This window comes from Crinia signifera, chromosome 1 (genome assembly GCF_055691185.1).
Source record: "Crinia signifera chromosome 1, ASM5569118v1, whole genome shotgun sequence".
In the NCBI taxonomy this organism is placed as follows: domain Eukaryota; kingdom Metazoa; phylum Chordata; class Amphibia; order Anura; family Myobatrachidae; genus Crinia; species Crinia signifera.
In genome coordinates this window covers 358,171,118-358,194,289 of record NC_139217.1, presented here as the reverse complement: position 1 = coordinate 358,194,289, position 23,172 = coordinate 358,171,118, and the positions used below count along the sequence as shown (strand labels likewise).

At 39.9% G+C, this 23,172-nt stretch overlaps 1 protein-coding gene across 3 annotated transcripts in view; it reads left to right on the top strand.

The window, feature by feature from the left end:
- The window catches only part of GNB1L (G protein subunit beta 1 like), a 33,223-nt gene extending 11,490 nt beyond the window's left edge, over nucleotides 1-21,733 (top strand). For all 3 annotated transcript variants that reach the window (XM_083149450.1, XM_083149434.1, XM_083149442.1), the window contains exons 5-8: nucleotides 2,764-2,920; nucleotides 9,740-9,835; nucleotides 15,654-15,869; nucleotides 20,248-21,733. In XM_083149450.1, coding sequence (XP_083005576.1) covers nucleotides 2,764-2,920; nucleotides 9,740-9,835; nucleotides 15,654-15,869; nucleotides 20,248-20,514 — 736 coding nt within the window. In that variant the 3' untranslated portion in view covers nucleotides 20,515-21,733. The remainder of the gene's footprint in view (nucleotides 1-2,763; nucleotides 2,921-9,739; nucleotides 9,836-15,653; nucleotides 15,870-20,247) is intronic.
- The last annotated feature ends 1,439 nt before the right edge of the window (nucleotides 21,734-23,172 follow it).

The following is a 23,172-nucleotide window of genomic DNA, read 5'->3' as shown; positions in this document are numbered from 1 at the left end:
GATAGATAGCAGCAACACGCAGAGAGAAAGGGGAAAAAACCCTAATGGAGTGTACTTCAAATGATGTAAATGTGAGTGAAGGAACTGGTGGGAGAACTGAGTATGTGAAGTCTTGTGACAGTAATATACCAACTCCACCTCCTTTACAGTTACCAGGCCTAGAGGTGTGAGTGAAGTGGAAACCACCATGTGACAGTGCTGCAGGCGAGACCGTGTCTGATTGTGTGAGCCAGGTTTCTGTAATTGCCATCAGATTGAAGTTGTGGGAGATGAAGAGGTCATGGATGGATGTTAATTTATTGCAAACAGAGCGTGCATTCTATAGGGCACATGTAAGTTGTTTGGTGTGTGGTGGGAGGCATGTGATATTTATGAGGTTAGCTGAATTTCTAGGCTTAGAAGCCATTAAATCTGGGTGGGTCAGGTGGTTGGGGCCTGGGTTTGGTGATATGTCACCAGCTAATAAGATTAGAAAGGAGAGATAGAGATAGGTGGATGTTTGCAGTTTTTTGTATTGGTGATGGGAAGTGGATGTGAAAGTACAAGTAGAGAAGTAATTAAAGGGCTCATGAGTGTTTAGAAGAGGAGACTGAATAATAGAAGAGGCAATGTGCACAGAGTGGTGAGTGTCAGGGAGATTATAGGATGGTTGAAGTTTGGTAAGTATGCCATGTAATGAAATGAGAAGTAGCATTGTGGTGAGCATGATGTGATAGTTTGTCTGTTGGTGACCAGGTAAAGAGGAGATTGTTTGAGAAAGTGTGGAATAAGTATTGTATTTACCTTGTTTGTTGTTTTTCAACTGTTTTATAACTGTTCTTTATAAGTAAATCCACTTTGTATATTTCCCACTTAGATTTCTCAGTTAAAGAACTGCCCAGGCAGAGGACTGCCTTCTATATGACCAGATATAGCAGGTCTAATTAAGAGAGACTACAGCTGAGGTCACATGACCAGCTAATAGAATACTGGCCTTTACCTCTTCCACTTTTATTACTCTCCAAGGTTTAAGGGGCTTACACACTGTGCGATTTTGGCTTAACTTTCCTTAATTTTGACTATATAGTCAAAATCGTAAGGAAAGTTAGCCAAAATTGTTAGCAGTGTTAAGTTGGCAATAACAATGTACAGCCCCGTGAAGTACAGTATAAATAATGGGGGATATTCAATCTTGGGTCACGACTGTTGGGACATCCCAGCAGAGGTAACCCTGTCCCGTTCTGGCCCGCCCCAAGGTGGGATTCAATGTCCCGAGTGCCACAATAAACTGCCGTGGATCATCGAGATCCGGCCGTGAGCTCGACAATCCACTGCCGTTCTCAAAATGAGCCTGACTGCTTTTAAAGTCAGGCTCGTTTTGCCAAGATCCCTCTTCAATGCTGTTGGGAAAGACAGCATTGAATAGGCACCCGCAGCCATTTCCCCCGTCAGGAATAGCGGCGGGGGATTGAATAACCCCTTAGAGTAGTTACAGTACACCTATTTGGTATTTCCTACTGTTACCATGTTGCATGAAGATATTGTAAAAAGTACATCATCCACCAGTGGCAGATTTAAGTGTCAGGCCACCCCTAGGCACAACATTTTTGACCCAAATGTTATGGAAAGAGGGTTTCATGGAGAAAGAGAATGTCAGGAAGAAAGAGAGAGAGGGGGGGGGGAGAGGTTATGAGAAAAATAGAGAGGGGGAAATTGCGAGTGGAAGTAAGCGAAAGTGTCAAGGAGGTATGGAGAAAGATGGGAATAAGAGAGAGCGATTGGATGTCAAGGAGAAAGAGAAAGAATGGGTGTCGAAAAAAAATGTGAGAGAAAAAATTAGGGAGATAGAGGGAGGGGGAGTGCGGAAAGATACAGAGGGGAGATGGAAAAAGAGAGCAAGAGAAGGAGAGCAGAAAGAAAAAGCGAGAAGGAGAGCAGAGGGGGGAGGAAGAGAAGGAGATCAGAAAGACTGAGTGCAGAGAGAGATCATGAAAGAGACCGTGTTAAGACAGACACCACTGTGTATCTACTCCAACCCCAGCACAGGACTTAAATGTGTTGCTCCAAAATGTGGTTCCACATGACCATCCCTCCAGCTATTGATCCCCCCCCTCCTGTGACACCACCTCCTGTGATTTGAGGCGCCCCCCGACATCACCTCCCAGGATCTGCCACCCCTTTGGTGAATTGCAGACCCCTGTGCAAATCCCCCCCCCATCCCGATGGTGAATTGATTGTCATTTTTGCTTTCTGTCTGGAAGGAGAAAGGAAACATGAAATGGTCCTTAATACCTCTTGTCCTAAATAGTCTGAGGTTAAAGGACTGCACATATTTTATATGTACTAACATAGGAACACAACCTAATGTGCATAATGTAAGAAACCCAACAGCGTGCGTGGGCTTAAAAGTCACTCTTTTACGTAAAGAAAACCCCACTTTTTTTCATTTTAACATTTGAATTAATAGACAGATGGCGGAGCAGAAATCAACTAGATCCATGAAACCAGGTATTTCTGGATTCTGGACCCTAGCAAATAATGCAGCCTTCTATTTGGAATATCATGCATGGCACCATTACAGTGTTATGATTGTTTTTGTGATGGACAGTAGCTATGAGACTGTTAACCAAGACACTTTCTCATAATTATAGATGTGATCAATTTATCCAATATGCCGCATACTGGAAAAAAAAAACAGTGATATATTTAATTATTCCTTCATAACTTCTACAAATTATATTTGAGTTTTTAATGTTACAATGAATGTGTTTTTGTCCCTGTCAGTCAAGGCAGAGATCTACAGATATGTCAATGGGATTTAACAGAAGGAAGGAACGAAGTGACAGACTCTATTGCTGTAGATAGTGTTGGCTTCTGTAAATGTTCTTTATTAAATAAAGAGCATTGTCTACTAGCAATGCCAGGAAGAGAGGCCTCTCAGGTAAGAAATAACCCATTTCAGTTACTTCCATATGTTGAATTTGTATTATTATTTTGAAATCATTATAATCAGTATGACACTCCTTAGTGATCAGCAGATGAAGGAGTTCCCACTCTAGACTTTAAAGGCCCCCATACACTAGTATGACTTGTTTTAAGGGCAAGTTGGACCCGATTTCCCTAGTTCCCCCGGCAGCTTCCTGGAAGGGCTAACATCCGACTTGGCACTTGATGTGCCATTTTTTACATGCGATAAATCTTCGCAAGCCGGTCTGCGTTGGGCAGTCTGAGTAAGCCAATATGTCCTTTTTGCCTGAATTTGAGAAACCATTTAACACTGTCATTGTGACTAACACTGTCTGCCTCTATCCCTAATGTATCATTTAATTCTTAGCAATATATTTGTTCTCTAGAAGCATTGATGTTGCATTAGGGGCAGAAGTTCATTTGTGTATGGAGACATTTACGAGTTACACACCATTCTCTGTTTATAGCACCAAATGGATTTATTAAGGTTATTAGTAAGAATTTGTGAAAGGGAGTGTCCGTCATTTTAGGCTACTGGAGCCATCCAGGAACATTATAGGCCTCTGGCAAAACTAGCAATTATTTTTCTTAATTAGTAGCACTCATAGACATACTTATTTAGGTTTCTCTTCAATTTAAGAAGTCTGGCTCCTTTCTGATCTCTGTAGACTCATAAGATGAGATTTTGATTATAAATTGATAAACTGTCTACCTTGTGTATGCATACATGCATTGCATAATCAATTTCCAAAAGTATAGGAGTTTAAAGCTGAAGCCTATGTGTACAAGTCCCTATTTAATAAAGGCCAAATAGAAGTCCCATTATTCAGAATCTGTACAAAAACTTTCCATAAACCAGGGCTCCCCGGCTATGTTATATGCACCCTTCTAGTTCCACTTTGACCCAGAACAGCCTGACTTTTTTATGGTATGGATAAAACAAGGTGCCGGAAACAAATTTAATATTATGATGGCATTATTATCAAGCATTTGTGGTGATGTGCTTTGCATCATAGGAGGAGATGTAGCAAACCTTCTGTAGAGGACAAGGGGTCATGTTGTCCATAGCAACAGCAACTAGATTCCAGCTATCATTTTAAAAATGTTCTAGATAAATGATAGGTATAACCTAATTGGTTTCTATGAGCAATTTATCCACTCGTCATTAGAACATGATTAAACGGAGACCATAAAAGGGTGCTCATGGACAGCAATAATAGTCGGGCCCGAATATTAGAATGATGCTTAATGCTAAAGAGAAAATCATTGCTTAAAGAAATTCCCCATGGCATTACAGCTTGAGTATCCCGTTTCCGGGCATCCCTTATCCGAATTATTCCAAAAACCGTGGTTATTAGGAATAGTTTTTTTTTTTACCCCCCTAACCCTTTTTTTATACTTACCAAGTCCCCCGGTGTCCACGGCAGGCGTTCAGCATCCTCTCCGTCATCTACAGCAGTCCCAGGAGTGCATTGCGCGAGTGTGTGTGCACGCAGGTGACGCGGGGGGACAAAGTGGACGCTGAGGGACCATCAGGAGACAGGTAAGTATGTTTAAAAAAGAAAATTCCAAAATCCGGAAAAATCCCTTATTCAGAATGCTTGTGGTCCCGAGCATTTCGGATAAGGAATACTCAACCTGTATATCATACACAGGGCTGGCATAAGAAAATATGGAGCCGTGGTCTGACAAAATTGGCAGATGGTAAATCTGTGGATAATGTGGTTGGAGCTACAGTGACTTAAAATACAAGACCATGTAGGACAGGTACATGGGGTGAGATGTACTAAGCATTGAAAAGTGATAAAATGGAGAGTGATAAACTTACCATACAATCATCTCCGAACTAAAATGTTTCAAACAATCTGCAATATGACAGGGGCTGATTGGCTGGTGGTTTATCACTCTCCATTTGATCACTTTTCAAGTTTAGTCCATCTGGCCTATTTTATAAAAACATTGTTGCATCAATGGTCATAGCGCTGGAATAAGCATCAGCAGGGCCGGCGCCACCACTAGGCAGCTCTAGGCAGTTCGCCCCTCACCCCCTGCATGGAGGTGAGCGTAGGTGCTGGAGCGGGCGGGGGTGTCCGTGCCTCATGGGTACCTGCGGCGCTGTGTATAAAGCTGGTGGCGGGGTCCCTGCAGTGAATAGGAAATAATTAGCGCTATGTGGCGGCGCGGGAAGCGCTGCTGGGTTTGAAAACACTTGCCGCACGTGATTGACTGAGATTCAGCCAATCAGCGTGTGGCCATTGTTTTCAAAATCAGAAGCGCTTCCCGCGCCGCCGCATAGCCCGGCGGATAGCGCTAGTTATTTCTTATTCAGGTACTTATGTATTATCTGGGCTGCCATGTTAAATGCACCCCATTTTTTTCATACCCCTACTATCCAACTACGCATGGAGTTGATTTTATATTGTGTGGCGAGCACAGCGAGCCACCGTGCCCGAAGCGTGGTGAGCGCAGTGAGCCCCGCGAGGGGACGTGGTCTCATAAGAAAAACGGGAGTCCAGATATTACATAAGTACCCTTATTCACTGCAGGGATGCCGCCGCTCCAGCTTTATACACAATGCCGCAGGTACCCCCGGGACGGACACCCCTGTGCGCTCCTGTCAGATGCCGACACGGACCCCCAGTCCGCTCCACAGATGGCGCAGCAGGTACCCCCCCCCCCCGCACCGGGGCACCCCCACCCTGACTCGCCTGGGGCGCTCCGTTGCCTTGCACCGGCCCTGAGCATCAGTGTTTCGGTGGTATAGTAGGCAGTATGTCATAGTACATAGTCTAGGAATAAGAAAGAAAAAGAACACAACGTTAGAGGGTGTGAGCACGTACATTTTAAAAGTGATGTTTATACAGGCAGGGGTGACACAGCACAGTGTTTATACAGGCAGGGGTAGACAGGAACAGTGTTAGGCTGAGAGATGGCTAAGTTTGAGGAAGAAGAGGTTATTGAAAGAGTATATAAATGTATTAAATGGAAATAATCAATTAGTCTTCTGTGTCTCTGTGCCAAACTCCGCACTTCTTAAATGTGCAAAATTATTGCAGAACCAAAACACATGATGCTCCCACCAGGATATTTTGACTAATTGATTCATACTTTTGTCATTTTATGCCCGTGCATTGAGTCGTTTCTAGATGATTAGTAGTGTTCATTCTAGCACCTGCTATCTTTGAAAACCCATGCAGTTCCTCTTCCCTGTCTGGGGTGTCGCTGTCTGCTGTAGTGCTTATATATATATAGACAGATAGATAGAAAGATATTCCCGACATATGACGTATATATACGTCATGGTCGGGAGGTACTTCCCGACCGAAGACGTATATATACGTCATGGTTTTAAACTGTCACCGCGTCTATAGACGCGGTGACAGTTTGGAGATGTCTGCTGTCCCTGACAGCAGACATCCCCCCTCGCGGCGATCGCTGCGATTGGCTGTTCAAATGTGAACAGCCAATTGCAGCGTTTTCTGTGTTACCGACGGCTAAGCCGCTCGGTAACACAGTGATCGGTGGTGATCGGTGCTGTTAAGTACAGCACCGATCACCACCGATCGCCAGTCCCCCCCCTCCCACCCGGCAGCCCCCCCTCCCTCCCACCCACCCGGCTGCCGCAGCGTCAGCACCCCCCCACCAGCCGCAGCGCCAGCCCCCCTCCCAAAGCTGGTGAGCAAAATGGGGTCACATGTGGGGGGGTTCCACTGTATTGGTGCTTCGGGGGTCTTGCTAATGCGACATAGCACCCACCATTCATTCCACCACCAAATATCACTCCTTCCCTTCTGAGTCCTGCCATGCACCCAAATGGTATTTTTTGGTCACATATGAGGCATTGCCGTACTCGGGAGAAATTGGGGCACAGATTTTGGGGTGCTTTGTCTCCTTCATTCCTTGTGAAAATGAAAAATTTTGAGCCAGAACTGCATTTTTGTGTAAAAAATTACATTTTGATCAGATCTGGCTCAAAATTTTTCATTTTCACACGGAATGAAGGAGACAAAGCACCCCAAAATCTGTGCCCCAATTTCTCCCGAGTATGGCAATGCCTCACATGTGACCAAAAAATACCAGTTGGGTGCATGGCAGGACTCAGAAGGGAAGGAGTGATATTTGGATTTTGCAGCACAGATTCTGGTTGAATGACCCCTGAAGCACCCATACAGTGGAACCCCCCCACAAGTGACCCCATTTTGCAAACTACACCCTTTAGGGAATTCATCTAGGGGTATAGTGTACATTTAAAACCCCCAGGGGTTTCACCAATTTTGATACAACTGGGCAGTGAAAATGAAAAATTACATTTTTTACACAAAAATGCAGTTCTGGCTCAAAATTTTTCATTTTCACAAGGAATGAAGGAGACAAAGCACCCCAAAATCTATGCCCCAATTTCTCCCGAGTATGGCAATGCCTCACATGTGACCAAAAAATACCAGTTGGGTGCATGGCAGGACTCAGAAGGGAAGGAGTGATATTTGGATTTTGCAGCACAGATTCTGGTTGAATGACCCCTGAAGCACCCATACAGTGGAACCCCCCCACAAGTGACCCCATTTTGCAAACTACACCCTTTAGGGAATTCATCTAGGGGTATAGTGTACATTTCAAACCCCCAGGGGTTTCACCAATTTTGATACAACTGAGCTGTAAATTTTTTCATTTTCACAGCCCAGTTGTATCAAAATTGGTGAAACCCCTGGGGGTTTGAAATGTACACTATACCCCTAGATGAATTCCCTAAAGGGTGTAGTTTGCAAAATGGGGTCACTTGTGGGGGGCTTCCACTGTATTGGTGCTTTGGGGGTCTTGCTAATGCGACATAGCACCCACCAAAATTCCACCAGAATCTGAGCTGCAAAATACAAAAATCACTCCTTCCCTTCTGAGTCCTGCCATGCACCCAAATGGTATTTTTTGGTCACATGTGAGGCATTGCCGTACTCGGGAGAAATTGGGGCACAGATTTTGGGGTGCTTTGTCTCCTTCATTCCTTGTGAAAATGAAACATTTTGAGCCAGAACTGCATTTTTGTGTAAAAAATTTAATTTTTCATTTTCACTGCCCAGTTGTACCACAATTGGTGAAACCCCTGGGGGTTTGAAATGTACATTATACCCCTAGATGTATTCCCTGAGGGGTGTAGTTTGCAAAATGGGGTCACTTGTGGGGGGGTTCCTAACTTTTAGCATCTTATGGTGCCTAGAAACCTACATGGTGCCTAAAAAATAATCTCATAAAAAGGAGGCTCCAAAATCAAGTAGTTGCTCCTTCTATTATGAAGCCTGTGGTTTGGTCAACGTGCACACTAGGGCCACATATAGGATATTTATGAAAACAAAAGAATTGGGGGAATCAATTTTTAGTCACATTTCTCTAGTAAAATGTACTGTGTTCCTTAGAAAAATGTATTAAAATTGCAAATCTGCAAAAAAAATGAAATTTTGAAATTTCACCTACACTTTGTTTTAATTCCTGTGAAACACCTAAAGGGTTAACAAACTTCCAAAATGCTGTTTTGAATACTGTGAGGGGTGTAGTTTTTGAAATGGCATCATTTATGGGGGTGTCTCACATACAAGTCCCTCAGTCACATCAGAACTGAACTGGTCCCTAAAAAAATCAGTGTTTGAAATTTTCTTGAAAATTTGAGAATTTGCTATTCATATTGTAAGCCTCCTAGTGTCCAAAAAAATTAAAAGGAAGTTGAAATAATGATGAAAACATAAAGTAGACATATGGTCTATGTTAGTTATTAACTATTTTGAGTGGTATGATTATTTGTCTCACAAGCAGAAAATTGAACATTTTGAAAATTGCTAAATTTTCCATTTTTTTACGACATTTTGGTATTTTTCACAAAAAAACACAGACTATATCGACCCAAATTTACCACTAATTTGAAGTACAATGTGTCACGAGAAAACAATCTCAAAATCACTGGGATAAGTAAAAGCAAAAAAAAGTTATCCCCACTTAAGTGATACATGTCAGATTTGAAAAAAAGGGCTCTGTCAGGAAGGCAAAAACTGGCTCTGTCAGGAAGGGGTTAAAAACATGAAACAAAGTTTGTGTACTCTCAGACACTGAATTTGAATGCCAAGCAATCATGATCTGGCACGTATTTAGTGCCAGTTACGTTATTTCCCCAGTAGTGCCAGGTACAGATGTAGCCAGTAAGTTTTAGAATTTTTTTTAAAAAAAGTATATTTTGGAGAGTATGGTTTTCGGAATTATTTGGATAAGGAATACTCAACCTGTACTAAAAACATCAACTAGAAGCTTTCTGGACATGGGTATATTTGCTGGCCATGTGAGAACTATATGTATGTACAGATTTCTGTTCAGTCACCTGGATCCATCCTCACCATGGGCATTATTCTAATTCACTCTTTCTGACAAATTCCTTCTTAGATGGACAAAACCATGTGCACTGCAGGTGGGGCAGATGTTACTTGTGCAGAGAGATTTAGATTTGGGTGGGGTTTTACTTCAAAGTGAGATCTATATTGCAGTGTAAAAATAATGCAGCCAGTATTTACCCTGCACAGAAACAAAATAACTCACCAAATCTAATTCTCTCTGCACATTTTACATCTGCCCCCTGCAGTGCACATGGTTTTGTCCATCTAAGAAGGATTTTGTCAGAAAGAGTGAACTAGAATAAGGCCCCATATGTGCCATATCACACTGAGATGGTCTTTGCCTTTTCATTTTTACTTCTCAAACAAACAAACGTCATTTTCATGTGTAAAAAGTAATGTGCACTTTTTTTTTTTATTTGCAGGTTCAAGTTTTGGACCTGACATCAAAAAAGATACTGAGCTGTATGGATCCCACTGTGGAGAGATTGGGGATGGCAATGTGCATGAAGCTATGGCAGGTTAGCCCTCTAGTAGCCAAAATGAGCTATTAAATATAAAATATCACACGGAATTAAGATTTCAAAAACTCTGCTATAACTGTTCAGGTTATAAAGATGTCCATAATTGAGTCCAAAAGATGAAATACAAATTTAATGTGGTACTAGTTAGGTCTCCTGGACTGTAATGGCAGAGTTGGTAAACCCTGTACTAGATCCTTAGTATTGTTGTCAAGAATTTAGATAATTATCTGATATTACTTAAACAAAAGATTTATTTTATGTTATTTTCTATACTTTCAATACTAAGGAGCTGATGCAGAGTTTTACTGTCCATTTGGGTTATGTATCTTGAGTATTTGAAGGTTGCATTGCAGTCGCATCTCCACTTGCGGCTGAAGAGGTGTAGCGGGTTATAACTAGACAGACATCAGTTGATGGAATTGCAGAGTTGTGCGTACAGGTGTTTTCAGATGGATCTTTTGCATCAAGGTTAAGACTGGTGCAAGCATGAACAAATCTGCATATGGACATATACGTATTCAGTTCTGTGGACACAGTGTGGGAGCAAGTACAGCCAGCTTGCATTCTACTATGCATAAGCCCCTAAATTTTATTTTGTTGTTTTCTATTGGCTGCAGGAAAAAAATAGTTTTTTTTAAATCCTAAAACTATGCTTTTAATTAATCTAATCTAATTAAACGTAGGAGTATTAACAATAATTTATCACTTTTATCGTACTATTGAGTAATTCAGCTTCATGTTGATCTGTTTTATTTTTGTGTTGTGTATTTGATTTATTGTTTAACAGACTACGTAATTGTTCAGATGAGGAAAGCCTGTGAATAATCACAGATTTTGATTTGCTAACTGGAAAGTACATGATGTTTTGTAAATGTGCTGTTGAAAGCTTTATAGCCTCCAGGTTTTTTTTTTAGCATAATTGTCAGTTGTAGAAAAGAATCAGATGGCAATAAGTAATGCATGGATTAAAATAATTTGTGAACAGTTTTTTTTTTTTGCTAAGCGACTTAAAATAGACAAATAGCACAAACAACGCTGTTGAAACCCTCCCACCCCAATTATTTTGGAAATTAAGTGTAATACATGTACTAAAAAGAAATATGAAGAAAAAAATATGCCAAATAATGGAAAATAATAAACAAGAATGGAAATGGAAGGTTTTGAGAAATAGTTTAGAATTATACCTGTTATATATGAATTATGCCTGTTAAAAGATGTCAGAATATTACAATTCTAGCTAGTCTGCTACCTTGTGATTGCCTCTGTGTTTGTGCATGTGTGAGAGAGAAAGAGATGTAGTTTCATTCGCTGCCAATATATGACAGTTTTTCGCATATACAAATGGACACTAGACATATGTGTGTTTTATTTATATATATATATATATATATATATATATACACATACATATATATGTTCTGTATCAGCCCGGCAACTCCGTGAAAGAGTGTTGCAGCTTCCTCGGGTGCCTTCCAGCCACAATGGATAGGCTGTGTTAAGAGGACAAGCAGAGGCACTCCGGCGGACTTTGAAAAAATGATTTTACTCAAGTGGAACACGACTTTCGGGTTTACAAACACCCCGTATTCAAGGTGTACAATACTAAAAACAAGTGCAAGTGTCTTACCTTATATACTAGTGTGGGTGCTGAGAAAGAAGTCTGAACTCCAGTCCGGCCCGGCTGCGTCTGACGCAGCTTCCGGTTACGTCACTGGTGGGCATCTGGGTCTGTGTTGCGTCTGTTGCCCAGCAACAGTGCTGGGCAACAGACGCCCACCATTGACGTAACCGGAAGCCGCATCAGGCGGTGTTCAATCCCGTTCTCCATACATTGACTTGATGTTTTCTAAATTTTACATTCTGTGCGCCTGTCGTAGTCATGCTCACATGATCATTGTCACGCCTATTCAAAGTGTCATAGCCGCGTAATGTCTCATGTCCATGTTGGACCAATGATGGGAGATGTAGGTGTCGTTATTTTGCCTTTCGCTCCATGTCCAGAACTATAAAAGCGCTAGCCCCGGGTGGGTCTGTGTCATTTGGCAGGATTTGGAGGCGTTGTCATTTGGCTGTACTCGTGGGATTTTTCACTGTCATGCAGCATTAGTTATTTTGTGGTGCCATTTACTTTATTCTATTGGGATTTTAGTCCGTTTACCCTGGAAGTTTGCCCTTTGGACGAAGGTTTGGACAAATCACCATTTATTTCATGTGACCTTTCTCATGTAAGATGCTGGTATATTTTCTATACATGTGTGTATTTTTTGTGGCTGTCTTCTTGTTGATTATCTGTTGAAGATGTGTTAATTATGCTATTACTATATTTTTTTTATTATTGTTTGATGTTTTTTTTATTTTTGCATTGGTTTTTTTTGGAATGCAAATGGATGTCATGTGCCTGCCTTGGGTTTTGGGGAGCTACCTTTGTGCTGTTTTGGGTGGGGCACTAGTTTACTGGGGCTGGGTGCCAATGTAGCGTGTTTACTCTAATCGTATGGTGATCTGCATTCTATGTCATGTGCCTGCCTTGGGTTTTTGGGGAGGATCCTTCATGCTGTTTCTGTTGGGGGACTTGTTTACTGGGGCTGGGTGCCAATGTAGCGTGTTTACTCTATACTTATGATGATCTGCATTCTATGTCATGTGCCTGCCTTGGGTTTTTGGGGAGGATCCTTCATGCTGTTTCTGTTGGGGCACTTGTTTACTGGGGCTGGGTGCCAATGTAGCGTGTTTACTCTATACGTATGGTGATCTGCATTCTATGTCATGTGCCTGCCTTGGGTTTTTGGGGAGGATCCTTCATGCTGTTTCTGTTGGGGCACTTGTTTACTGGGGCTGGGTGCCAATGTAGCGTGTTTACTCTATACGTATGGTGATCTGCATTCTATGTCATGTGCCTGCCTTGGGTTTTGGGGAGCTGCCTTTGCACTGTTTAGGGTGGGGCACTTGTTTACTGGGGCTGGTTCCGATGTTGAGCGTTTACTGTATAGTCATCTGTAATATATGTCATGTGCCTGCCTTGGGTTTTGGGGTGCTGTCTTTGCACTTATGATGGCGATCGACCTTTGATTATTTGAATTGATTTATGTTTTATGGATGATGTTGATTACCTTTACCATTGATGTGGGATAAACAGATGGACTCCCTACATCGATTGCAAAAGAGAAACCAATGTTTTTTTTCCCCCAAGCTGTCGGGACACGGAGCATAGCTCAGCCCCCCGACACCAGCTTTCCCCTCCCATGATTGTAAACTGTATGTATAATATAACAAATAAATAATAATAAATAAATAGATGTGTGTATATATATATAAATCATTGTAACGACAGAATAAAACTGTCTGGTTCAAATGGGCGATATAAGGAATGCAAGGTGCAAAAACTATTGAGATACTTGAACATTGAGTAGCTTTAACATTAAATAACGACTACTTAAGAGAAATACTTATCAAAAATTCGTAAAAGTACATAATCGACGGTCACGTAAAACGAAAACCAAAAACAGACAATGGCACATCGACAAGCGCAATAAATAAGCAATGAATACGCGATAACCAAAGTTAGCTCTTTTCTGACGTAATAATACAAGAAATCGACTACAATAAGGAAAAAGACTGGGATTGAATACCCCCTTAATATGTTAACTTCAGCCAATCAACATAGTAAATATGAGAAGTAGTTGACAGAATAATTGAAGTTTTTTTTACAGTGCTGGGACTGGATGCAAATAATGTAGGGTGGAGAAAGCGGCGGAGGCGGCAAGTTGTACATAATGATTTTGAATACAGTGTGCTGTTTTTAGGATTCTGTTAATGTGTGTGGACTAATTGGATAGTGATCGTAGAACCCATGACAGTGGCTGGAGGGGCCATTAGTTTTCTTATGAAAGAAAAACAGGAGCCTACAATTCTGATGTACTGCTATATTTACGGCGTTATCCTATTACCAACGATCGATCTATTCGCCCTAAAAATCTGACCCTGCCACGGCTTATCTGGGATATTTTTTTGCTGTTTTCGGGCAGACAAACCAAAATCCCTGAAAGCAGCCCTGTGCTGGTTAAACTTTTGGGTTATACAAGAAAAAGCACCATGAAGATACCTATGCATATGCATGTACTTAATTTTCCTATCTAAGGTACTGAAGTGAGCACCTACTCCTAAATTGTGGCAGTGAAGGTTAAAAAATAAGAACATCACCCGTTTTGGACCCATTAATATACATTCCTTTGGGTTGTGGAAATTTAAATACATTTTTATTCATATAAAGTGATACCTAGAGTATATTCTGTATTTTCCTCTTTCTGAACTATCTCTGGATTTTTTAAAAACCTATGAACTTGTCTGGATAAAAATAAAGACTTTTAGAAGGAAAGGATACCTTTACTGTAAAGTGCAATTTATATTTGTGGAAATTGGCTCCTAACTGTGGAGCGCAGAACTACCATTTGTTTGTTTTTCCATCTTACCCCTGTGTCTGTCAGTTATTACCCAGTCTTATTTTATTACTATTTGTTCCCAATTGTTAAGGGCAATGGAATATGTTAGCACTGTATAAGTAGCCATAATAATAATAAATTAGTACGTAATGTTTCCTAAACGAGCACACGTTTAAAACAATATATTAAACAATATAGCTTAGACTGTTTCTGAATATCCGTTTTTATATATGAACCTCATTTCTACACAGCGAGGAAAGGGAGAAGAGTGGGTACATATTTTTTAAACATTTATTTTATATAGACCAGGTACATTTTGCTCTGGCAGTCTCCATTTATGTATAGTTATAATAGCTGCACCTTTTTTTTTTTTTTTTACATCCTTTATCATTTTCTAAGTGAAATGTTGCCATTTAAACAATGGCACGTGAATGCTTAGACAGCTTTAATTTATTTAGTATTTATAGAATGCTAAAAGAATGACAACAGCATTCATGCCTCAAGAGAACAAATTCGTTCAGAGTGCACGCTGACTACAACATAACGCGATAAGGCTTTAAACCTGACATTCCCCTGGGATATTTATCCTGGCTTGACCAGTTCCTGTCTGACTGGTTAGTATAATTCACTCTGGTGAGATGATGAATCCTTTTCTCTGAAAAGCGACACATAATCCACTGAAGTTCCATCTTCTCTGAGTTATTTCAGAGGCTAAAATAAATGAGGTGTCTGGTCAGAGTGTCATACCCTTTGACCTCTGACACCATTAATCAAAGATTATCTGATTGGTTACAGTAATGAACAGACTATGTTAAGCCTTAAATTAAAGCATTTATTTGTAATAAAATTGTCATTTAACATTCATACAGAAACAATTATGTATAAATAGTCTTGGTGGCTATATATTGGTGTAATTCTATACTTCAGAGTATATACTACAACACTATTGATTATTGCATTAACCATATATAAATGTAGGTCTTTGTAAGGATTCTTTTTTTACTGGTATTTTATTATTATTAGTATTATTAGTATTATATTTATTACATTAAGAGTCACTAGGTTGCTGATATCTTCATTATCTTCAAATTCTCTTAGTTTTTTTACATTTATTCAATGATTTTTTAATCTTTTAGAAGTTTATGAAAGTATGTATACTTTGTCCTTTCTTCTTCTCTGATACATATGTATTTATATTTGTAAATGTATTCCTGACTACTGACCTTTCCACCCACTTATTTGTCATAAATTTAACATAATTGTCTTTTCATCAGCCAAATAAATGCATCTGTCTACTTAATTTTCATGTGTAAGAAAGTTGATTTATTGTTTCCGAATACATTTTGAGAATCAGTGTTTGTTTTTTCTCTTAACAGCCTGAATCAGGATCTAGCCCATTGCTTATTGTTGGCTATGAGGATGGATCAGTGGCCCTGTGGAATGTCTTAGAACACAAAATGATGAGCAGGCTCTTCTGCCACAAGGAACCTGTTCTAAGCCTTGACTTTGACTGTATGAACGGCAAAGGGGTCTCTGGGTCTGCAGAGAAAATTCTCAATGCCTGGATCCTCGATGAACAGCAGAACCTCAAGGTAAGAAACAACATTCCTTTGAGCTTTTCCATCTAGCTTTTGCATTAGCTGTTCTGAAGTTTAAAAAAAAAATGTAGTAAGTGACCCGTAGCTACTTAATCACCTAGTAATCTCATCTCAAAGTTCTTGGATGATGGGTTCCGTATATCGTGAGAATTATGTCTGCTTTTATTTTTTAATTTGAACTGTCTTGCAAAGTGTAATGGGGCATAGAAACGAGGCGATTACAGACCCATTTCTGAGGGATCTATGTACCCCTGGCAACAGCGATTCCCGGCCCCGTGCGTCGCTATCGCCTGACTAGATTTATACTGCATGAAGTATAATTCTAGTCATCGCCAGTGTTCTCTCAATTGATATATATATATATATATATATACAATCCAAATATAATAGATGGCACTCGGAGGCTTGTAGTAAGGTGAAATAGGAAAAAGTGCTTTAATCCAGCGTTAGCGACGTTTCGGGGACTATGTCCCCTTCATCAGGATACCCGTATCCTGATGAAGGGGACATAGTCCCCGAAACGTCGCTAACGCTGGATTAAAGCACTTTTTCCTATTTCACCTTACTACAAGCCTCCGAGTGCCATCTATTATATTTGGATTGTCTATTGGCTACAGCATTGTGCCTTACGAGTGGCACCGGAGCAAGTGAGCCCCACGGGGGAGCAGGAGTGCCGGGAGATCACGAATATTTATATATATATATATATATATATATATATATATATATATATATATATATATATATATATAAAATGAATGCAGAAAAAGATGTCACTCCGGGTCTTGTACTGAATAAAAGAGTTTACTGGTGCCAGTAAACTCTTTTATTAGGTACAAGACCCGGGGTGACCTCTTTTTCTGCATTCCTTATATGTGTGGAGGTGACTCCGCAATTGATGGGCACCTGGGCAGTTCCTGATCAGAAGGATGGGCAGTGCCGGATTTTACAAATAGTATATATACGCGTTTCGTTATCAAAATGACTTCCTCAGGGGTGATGGAAGCAGCATATTATACGAACAATTCATACATGATCTGTCACAAAGAAAGATTTCCTAGTGATCCAATGGAATTGCTCCTGAACTGAGTTTGCCACAGTTCACAAACACCAGATATGCGTTTTTTTTTAAAACAGGCGATGGTGATAACACAATTAGCACAGATGAATCCAAGCAATGGTCAAAAAGACAGTCCAAAGTTTGCCATTACATATAAAGCCACAGAGACCGTATGTGCACTGCTGGGGTCCAAAAGAGCTTTGGAGGTAGGAGCAGATAGGGACTGGGGTGGGGTAGAGAGTTTGTGGGCTAAAAACTGTCACAGCTCAAAGTGAAAGTACATTGCAGAAGCCTTTATTTTGACAGGCTTTTAACTAGTATTAATATTTTTCACATAGAAGCACCAATGTTTCCGTAGGTAGAAGAATGCAAATGCAGCAAAAAGCAGTATGGCACTACAGATTTTCAAGTTATTTCATCCTTCAATGTTTCAATGTCAGTTATACCTCATCATCAGGAAGGCATAAATGGAAATAAAACATGTGCTTATTGTAAGACTCTTCACTGTGAGAACAAAAACTAAACCAAATAACCAATGAGGTCCGTCTTAATTACTGATCTATGTAATGCCACCCTCTCTTTAAATGTGCAGGATGTCTTCCCCACATAGTGGAGGCCGCACGTACAAATGATTAAATATACTCCAAAATGAATATTGTATTAAAGTATATGTCTGATGTTAAACTGACAACCTGAATGGGGATAGTAAAAAAATGTGAATGAGTAAGTAGGTATCCAAAGGTAACGCAGAAGGGACAATGGGCCTTATTTTGGTTCATTCTTTCTGACAAAATCCTTCTTAGATGGGAAAAACCATGTGCATTGCAGGTGGGGCAGATGTAACATGTGCAGAGAGAATTAGATTTGTGTGGGGTTTTACTTCAAAGTGAGATCTATATTGCAGTGTAAAAATAAAGCAGTCAGTATTTTCCCTGCACAGAAACAAAATTACTCACCCAAATCTAATTCTCTCTGCACATGTTACATCTGCCCCACCTGCAGTGTACATGGTTTTGTCCATCTAAGAAGGATTTTGTCAGAAAGAATGAACCAAAATAAGGCCCAATGTTAGCAGGCACGTTTCCACATCTGTACATGGACCAATATGCCATACAAACTGTTCCCACTTTTATGGCAAGTCATCAGTCGAGATATATAATAGAAGGTCCAGCTTTTGGATCCCAGTAGTGCACATCCTTTCCACAGGAATATTATTTGGGTGGCTGTTTTTGAATAAGGTCATTGAGCACCTTCCTCTTATATTCCATTTAGAAAAGGTGTTTCTCTGAGGAGCCAACATTGGCGGACATTTCCTATCGACTTGGATATATCTATATTTGGATTTATTCATAAGTATTACGTGAATGACATCTTTAACATCAATTACTTACTCTACCGAATTGCTGTTCTTCTGCCCCTGAAGAAGTCATGGATATGACGAAACACGTTGGAATTTGCACACTTATTCGATGACTGTAGCCTTCAATGTGTATTCAATTCTGAAACAATCTATAATGTTTTGCCCACAGGGCTGATTTTTGTTAAATATATATTGGTTTATTATTAGCTCCCTCTGAAACTTAATTCTTTGCCATTTCTAAAATTTTGGGGTCCATCTAGCAGGGGATCCCTCAGAGGTGCTGCTCCCCACATTCATAGGGGTCTATTCAATGCCGTGGGCGAGCAGTGACAGCGAGCAGGGCTTCCTGCTCGCTGTCACCGCTCGCCCTGTTAGTATTCAACTCACCCCCCTCATAGCCAATTCCCCCTCGCTCCGTTTTTTGAGCGATTGGGAATCGGCGTATGCGGCTGCAGAAGCAGCGAGACTCGCGGCTAAATATAGCGGGTTCGCTGCATTAGCTGCAGGTCTCGTTGAATAGGGTGTGCGGCCGGCAAGGGGGGTTAAACAGCGAGGGTCGCTGGGTTTCTGCCGTGGCGAGCAGCATTGAATACTACCCAAAGAGCGCGGTTTGGGGTACTCCCTACACACACACATATATATATATATATATATCAGAGTGTTTGGTCCGGCACTCACTTCCACAGTGTAGTAGTGCTGCGGTGCCTTCCCCAGGATTCAAGGTCCAATATATAGCGTGAGAATAAGGGCGGCACTCTCCAGACTTCTTTTATGCAAATTAAAAAGCCTTTATTGTCCAATAAAGGCTTTTTAATTTGCATCAAAGAAGTCTGGAGAGTGCCGCCCTTATTCTCACGCTAAATATATATATATATATATATATATATATATATATATATATATATATATATATATATATATATATATATATATATATATATATATATATATATATATTACTCCAAGTAGGCGGCACTCACACAGGCTTTGGTAAAATAAGTCATTTAATGGTCCATATATATATACACATACATACATACATACATACATACATACATACATACATACATACATACATAACACACACTCACACATGCATGTATACTCACACACTTCCACTTATTTACAAGACTATTACTTCTGCTTGATCAAATCCAGGCAGTTTTTACCTAAATGGGCTTTAGTGAGCATTAATAAAATAAATATATGTGCCTCCCACATAAATGATAGTGATAGTGAATGATTTCAGTTTTCCTTTCCCACTCATCCATTAATAATTCAAAGCAGATGTGGGAACGTTACATTCCAGGTACCTGAGCTAATGACATCATGTAGAAATGAACACAGTGGTTTGCTAGTCTTATATTCCAATAGGCAAGGTTTTGTGCAGTCTCTCCAATAGTATAACCCTGGGCTTCAGTCCAATTGCAGTTCCAGCAAGCAATGACCCGACAAGGCATCAGGATATACTGTACTTACAGCATCTGCTAGTCTGCGTACATATACATCCCTTTTCTGCACAGGTCCAATCTCAGAGCATGCTATGATAATTACAGAATAACACAGGGAAGAAAAAACTAAAGAAAAAAATAGATGTTGATGTGCTGCTAATCTTGGGGGCCAGTGTAAATAATGTATTAAACTAAATACACACGACTAAGCTCAGCACTGTCAATCTTTCGGTTTGCACTTATTTAATGTAGTTGCACATAAGGTAAGTAATAAACATAACAACCCTCTGTCAATGTTTTGTAAATATAAGCTGTCTTCCAGTTTACTGGGGTATCCGTCAATACCTGTATGTTTGGAATAAGAAGTTGAATCATTATATTTTATTATTATTTTTCTGCATTGGATAGAAGTATTAGAAAACTTTTACCGTTATAAACATTGCGATTGGGATGATGTTTTTGAGTCTAATGTATTTTTTTTTTTTATTATTATTTCTGGAGAATTACAAAGTTCAGGAACTAGTCAACCCAGGCATTGCTGATGTAACAATACGAAATGACAAGAAGATTTTGGCCACAGGTGGCTGGGACTATCGTGTTCGTGTGTTTGGGTGGAAGAAAATGAAACCATTAGCTGTCCTACAATACCATTCTGCATCTGTACACTGTGTGTCCTTTTCAGATCACATTATTCCTAAAGACAGATTGCTGGCTGCTGGATCTAAAGATGAACGAATTAGCTTATGGTCAATATATGCACAAACCTAGAAATGCAGTTGTTTCAACAAAAACGAATTGACTGGTTTTTGCTAAAACTTTATTAAAGTGAACAGCACTTATAAATACAATCTTGGCAACTGCTTTGAGAACCTTATCTAGATTAAACGTGGACATACATGCCTATTATGTTTTTACTGTATGTAAGGAACGTGTAGAACTTCTCTCATTCATCCTTGTACGTGACAGTATGTAGAGTGTCAGGTGTCAGTAAAGTGTGTCCGTTCCAACTGTTATCAAACTCCGCACATGTCACTCTGCCTCTATATTTTTACATTTTGTCACACTGAGGAGTTCACGTTACTTCTGTGTTTGCATACTTACCATGATTACTCAGCCAACATACACATACAGAAGTGATATTGGAGGGAAACTCATTAAAACAATCTGTTACCACTAGTCTGCCCGTTCTCAGGTCCACATGTTCTGAAATATTTGCAGGCTTCAATGAATTTTATAGACTCCATAGAAATATTGCATTTACAATTTAAAAAACTATACTTGGTGTAAATGTAGAATAAATATATATTTTAATAATAATTTGAATTTCAAATTGCTTCATTTTAGAAGGTAATATAGAACACACATAGATGAGGCAACTATTTCTGATTGCTGCAGATATAGTTTTTGTCAATGAGCTGACTGAGGTAATCAGGATATATTTGCACAAGTGTTATAATGAGAGAGATTTAGGGGGATATTCAATGCGGGGGTCACGGCAGTCGAGCTTGCTCGAGCTCTGTGACCCAGTCCTGTTCTCGGTCAGCTTGACCGAGAACATGCAAACGGGATTCAATGTCCCCCCTGCAGCGAGACAAGTAGGGGCATGGCCGCGAGTTGCGGCTGGGAAGAGGCGAGCTGCAGCCGGTAGCTCGTCACTTCCAGGCCGTTCTCGGCAGAACGAGCCCGACATCTTGTGATGTCGGGCTCGTTCTGCCGAGATACCCTGCTCAATACTGTTGGGGAAGACAGCATTGAATAGGGCCCGGCCGGTGATTGAATATCCCCCTTAGGAGGAATTTGGGGAATTTTTTTAATGCTTTTAGCTGAATAACATCCTTTTTTAGTGTTTTTAATAGAAAACATTTTTTTATAAAAATCTTGTTTTGTAGTTCTAGTTGTAAGGCTTATTTTCTTATGTTACTATATTATGTAACCTTGACCATACTTCTTTCAAGTGGTTTAATAGTGTTTTTCAAATAAAAATGAACATTTTTTGTTGTTGAGATAATGGACATTTTCATTGTAGCTGATAAATGGAAATATCAATTTTTCTTTTAAAGCTTTATGAAAAAGGCTATAAGCAGATATCATAGTCTGCCTGTCTACAAATCCAAATCTAAAGAAGCATGAAATATTGGACAAAAAATGGGAGTGAAAAACTGTTTTCATTATTTTTCCTGAAGGTTATCCAATGTTTTTATTCTAATTAAGATCATCTCATTAGAAAATACACAGTACCAAAAACTTTTGATAGGTATAATAAAATAACTTCTCAACGGTGCTTTTAATGTGAGATTTCACTTTCTTTTAGACCTCTATTAGATCTGGGTTTGTGTAGTATATATTCTTGCCTGCCAAGACTATTTTTCTATTAGATTTACACTACACAGGAGCGCGCATTGGGATCGAATCTGCATCGAATGTAGAAAAACCATTAGATGCCCGTTCGATTTTTCTATTTGATTTTGCTTCTGTAAGCAAAATTGAATAGATCAATAGTGCATATCTCACCATGTGTAACCTCTATTAGTGAATATGCCAACTTTGTGAAAGTATCAAAGCTTTCATACATTTATAAATCTGTTGCAGGAAATGGCATGCGTTCAAAACTCCAGTCGCCACTACCACTTCCCAAATGGCTGCTATCAGCCAACCTTAATGTTTTTAATTCAAATGAGATAATTTTGTCTATAAAAGTTAACATTATGAAAAGCTAGCTGTGTTTTGAATAGACCCCTAGTAATGCATTAGCAGTATTTCTTGTCAACTACTGTATTTGGACAAGTCACAGACCTCTGCCTCCAAGTTACGTGTGGACAGTGTTCCTGTTTATGGCAAATCTCTATTGGAAATCAAGATGTTCCTGTGAAGCTTTAAAATATGACCCATAAGGGATAGCCAAAAATGGAGTCTGATCTCTCTGATGAGAGGAAGCGTCATCTGTACTTTATGTATCAGGTCGGTCTCATTTTACTAGCATTTTTTCAGCATCAGTCTCTCTCATGTTGGTAGTCTTTGAACATTTATGGGATGTTACAAATGATATCTGTGAAGAAAGCTTATATAATATTTGGAATTGAGAAGTTAGCACAGTAAATCTAAAAAATGTTTGGATCATTGTGGCGGGCGATGGTGGGCTTTATCGGACAGTGTTACAGCTTTCACAGGGGTTAGCGCCGGTGGTACCATAATGTGCTATTTGTTTATTCACTTTACTCTTTTTTTGCATTTTTCAGCTGCTTTCATTTTCCAAGACCAATAACAAGGTAAAATAGGTCCTTGGAACCCTTGTGCAAAAAAAATGTATTTTGTGTGTAAAACTTCAGTTCCTTGGGCATCCTGCCAACCATGCAGTGTGCAGTTCCCAGACCAGATGGCAACATCAATATTCCTTTGTGAACTGCAGACTTGCTTTACTGAGCTACT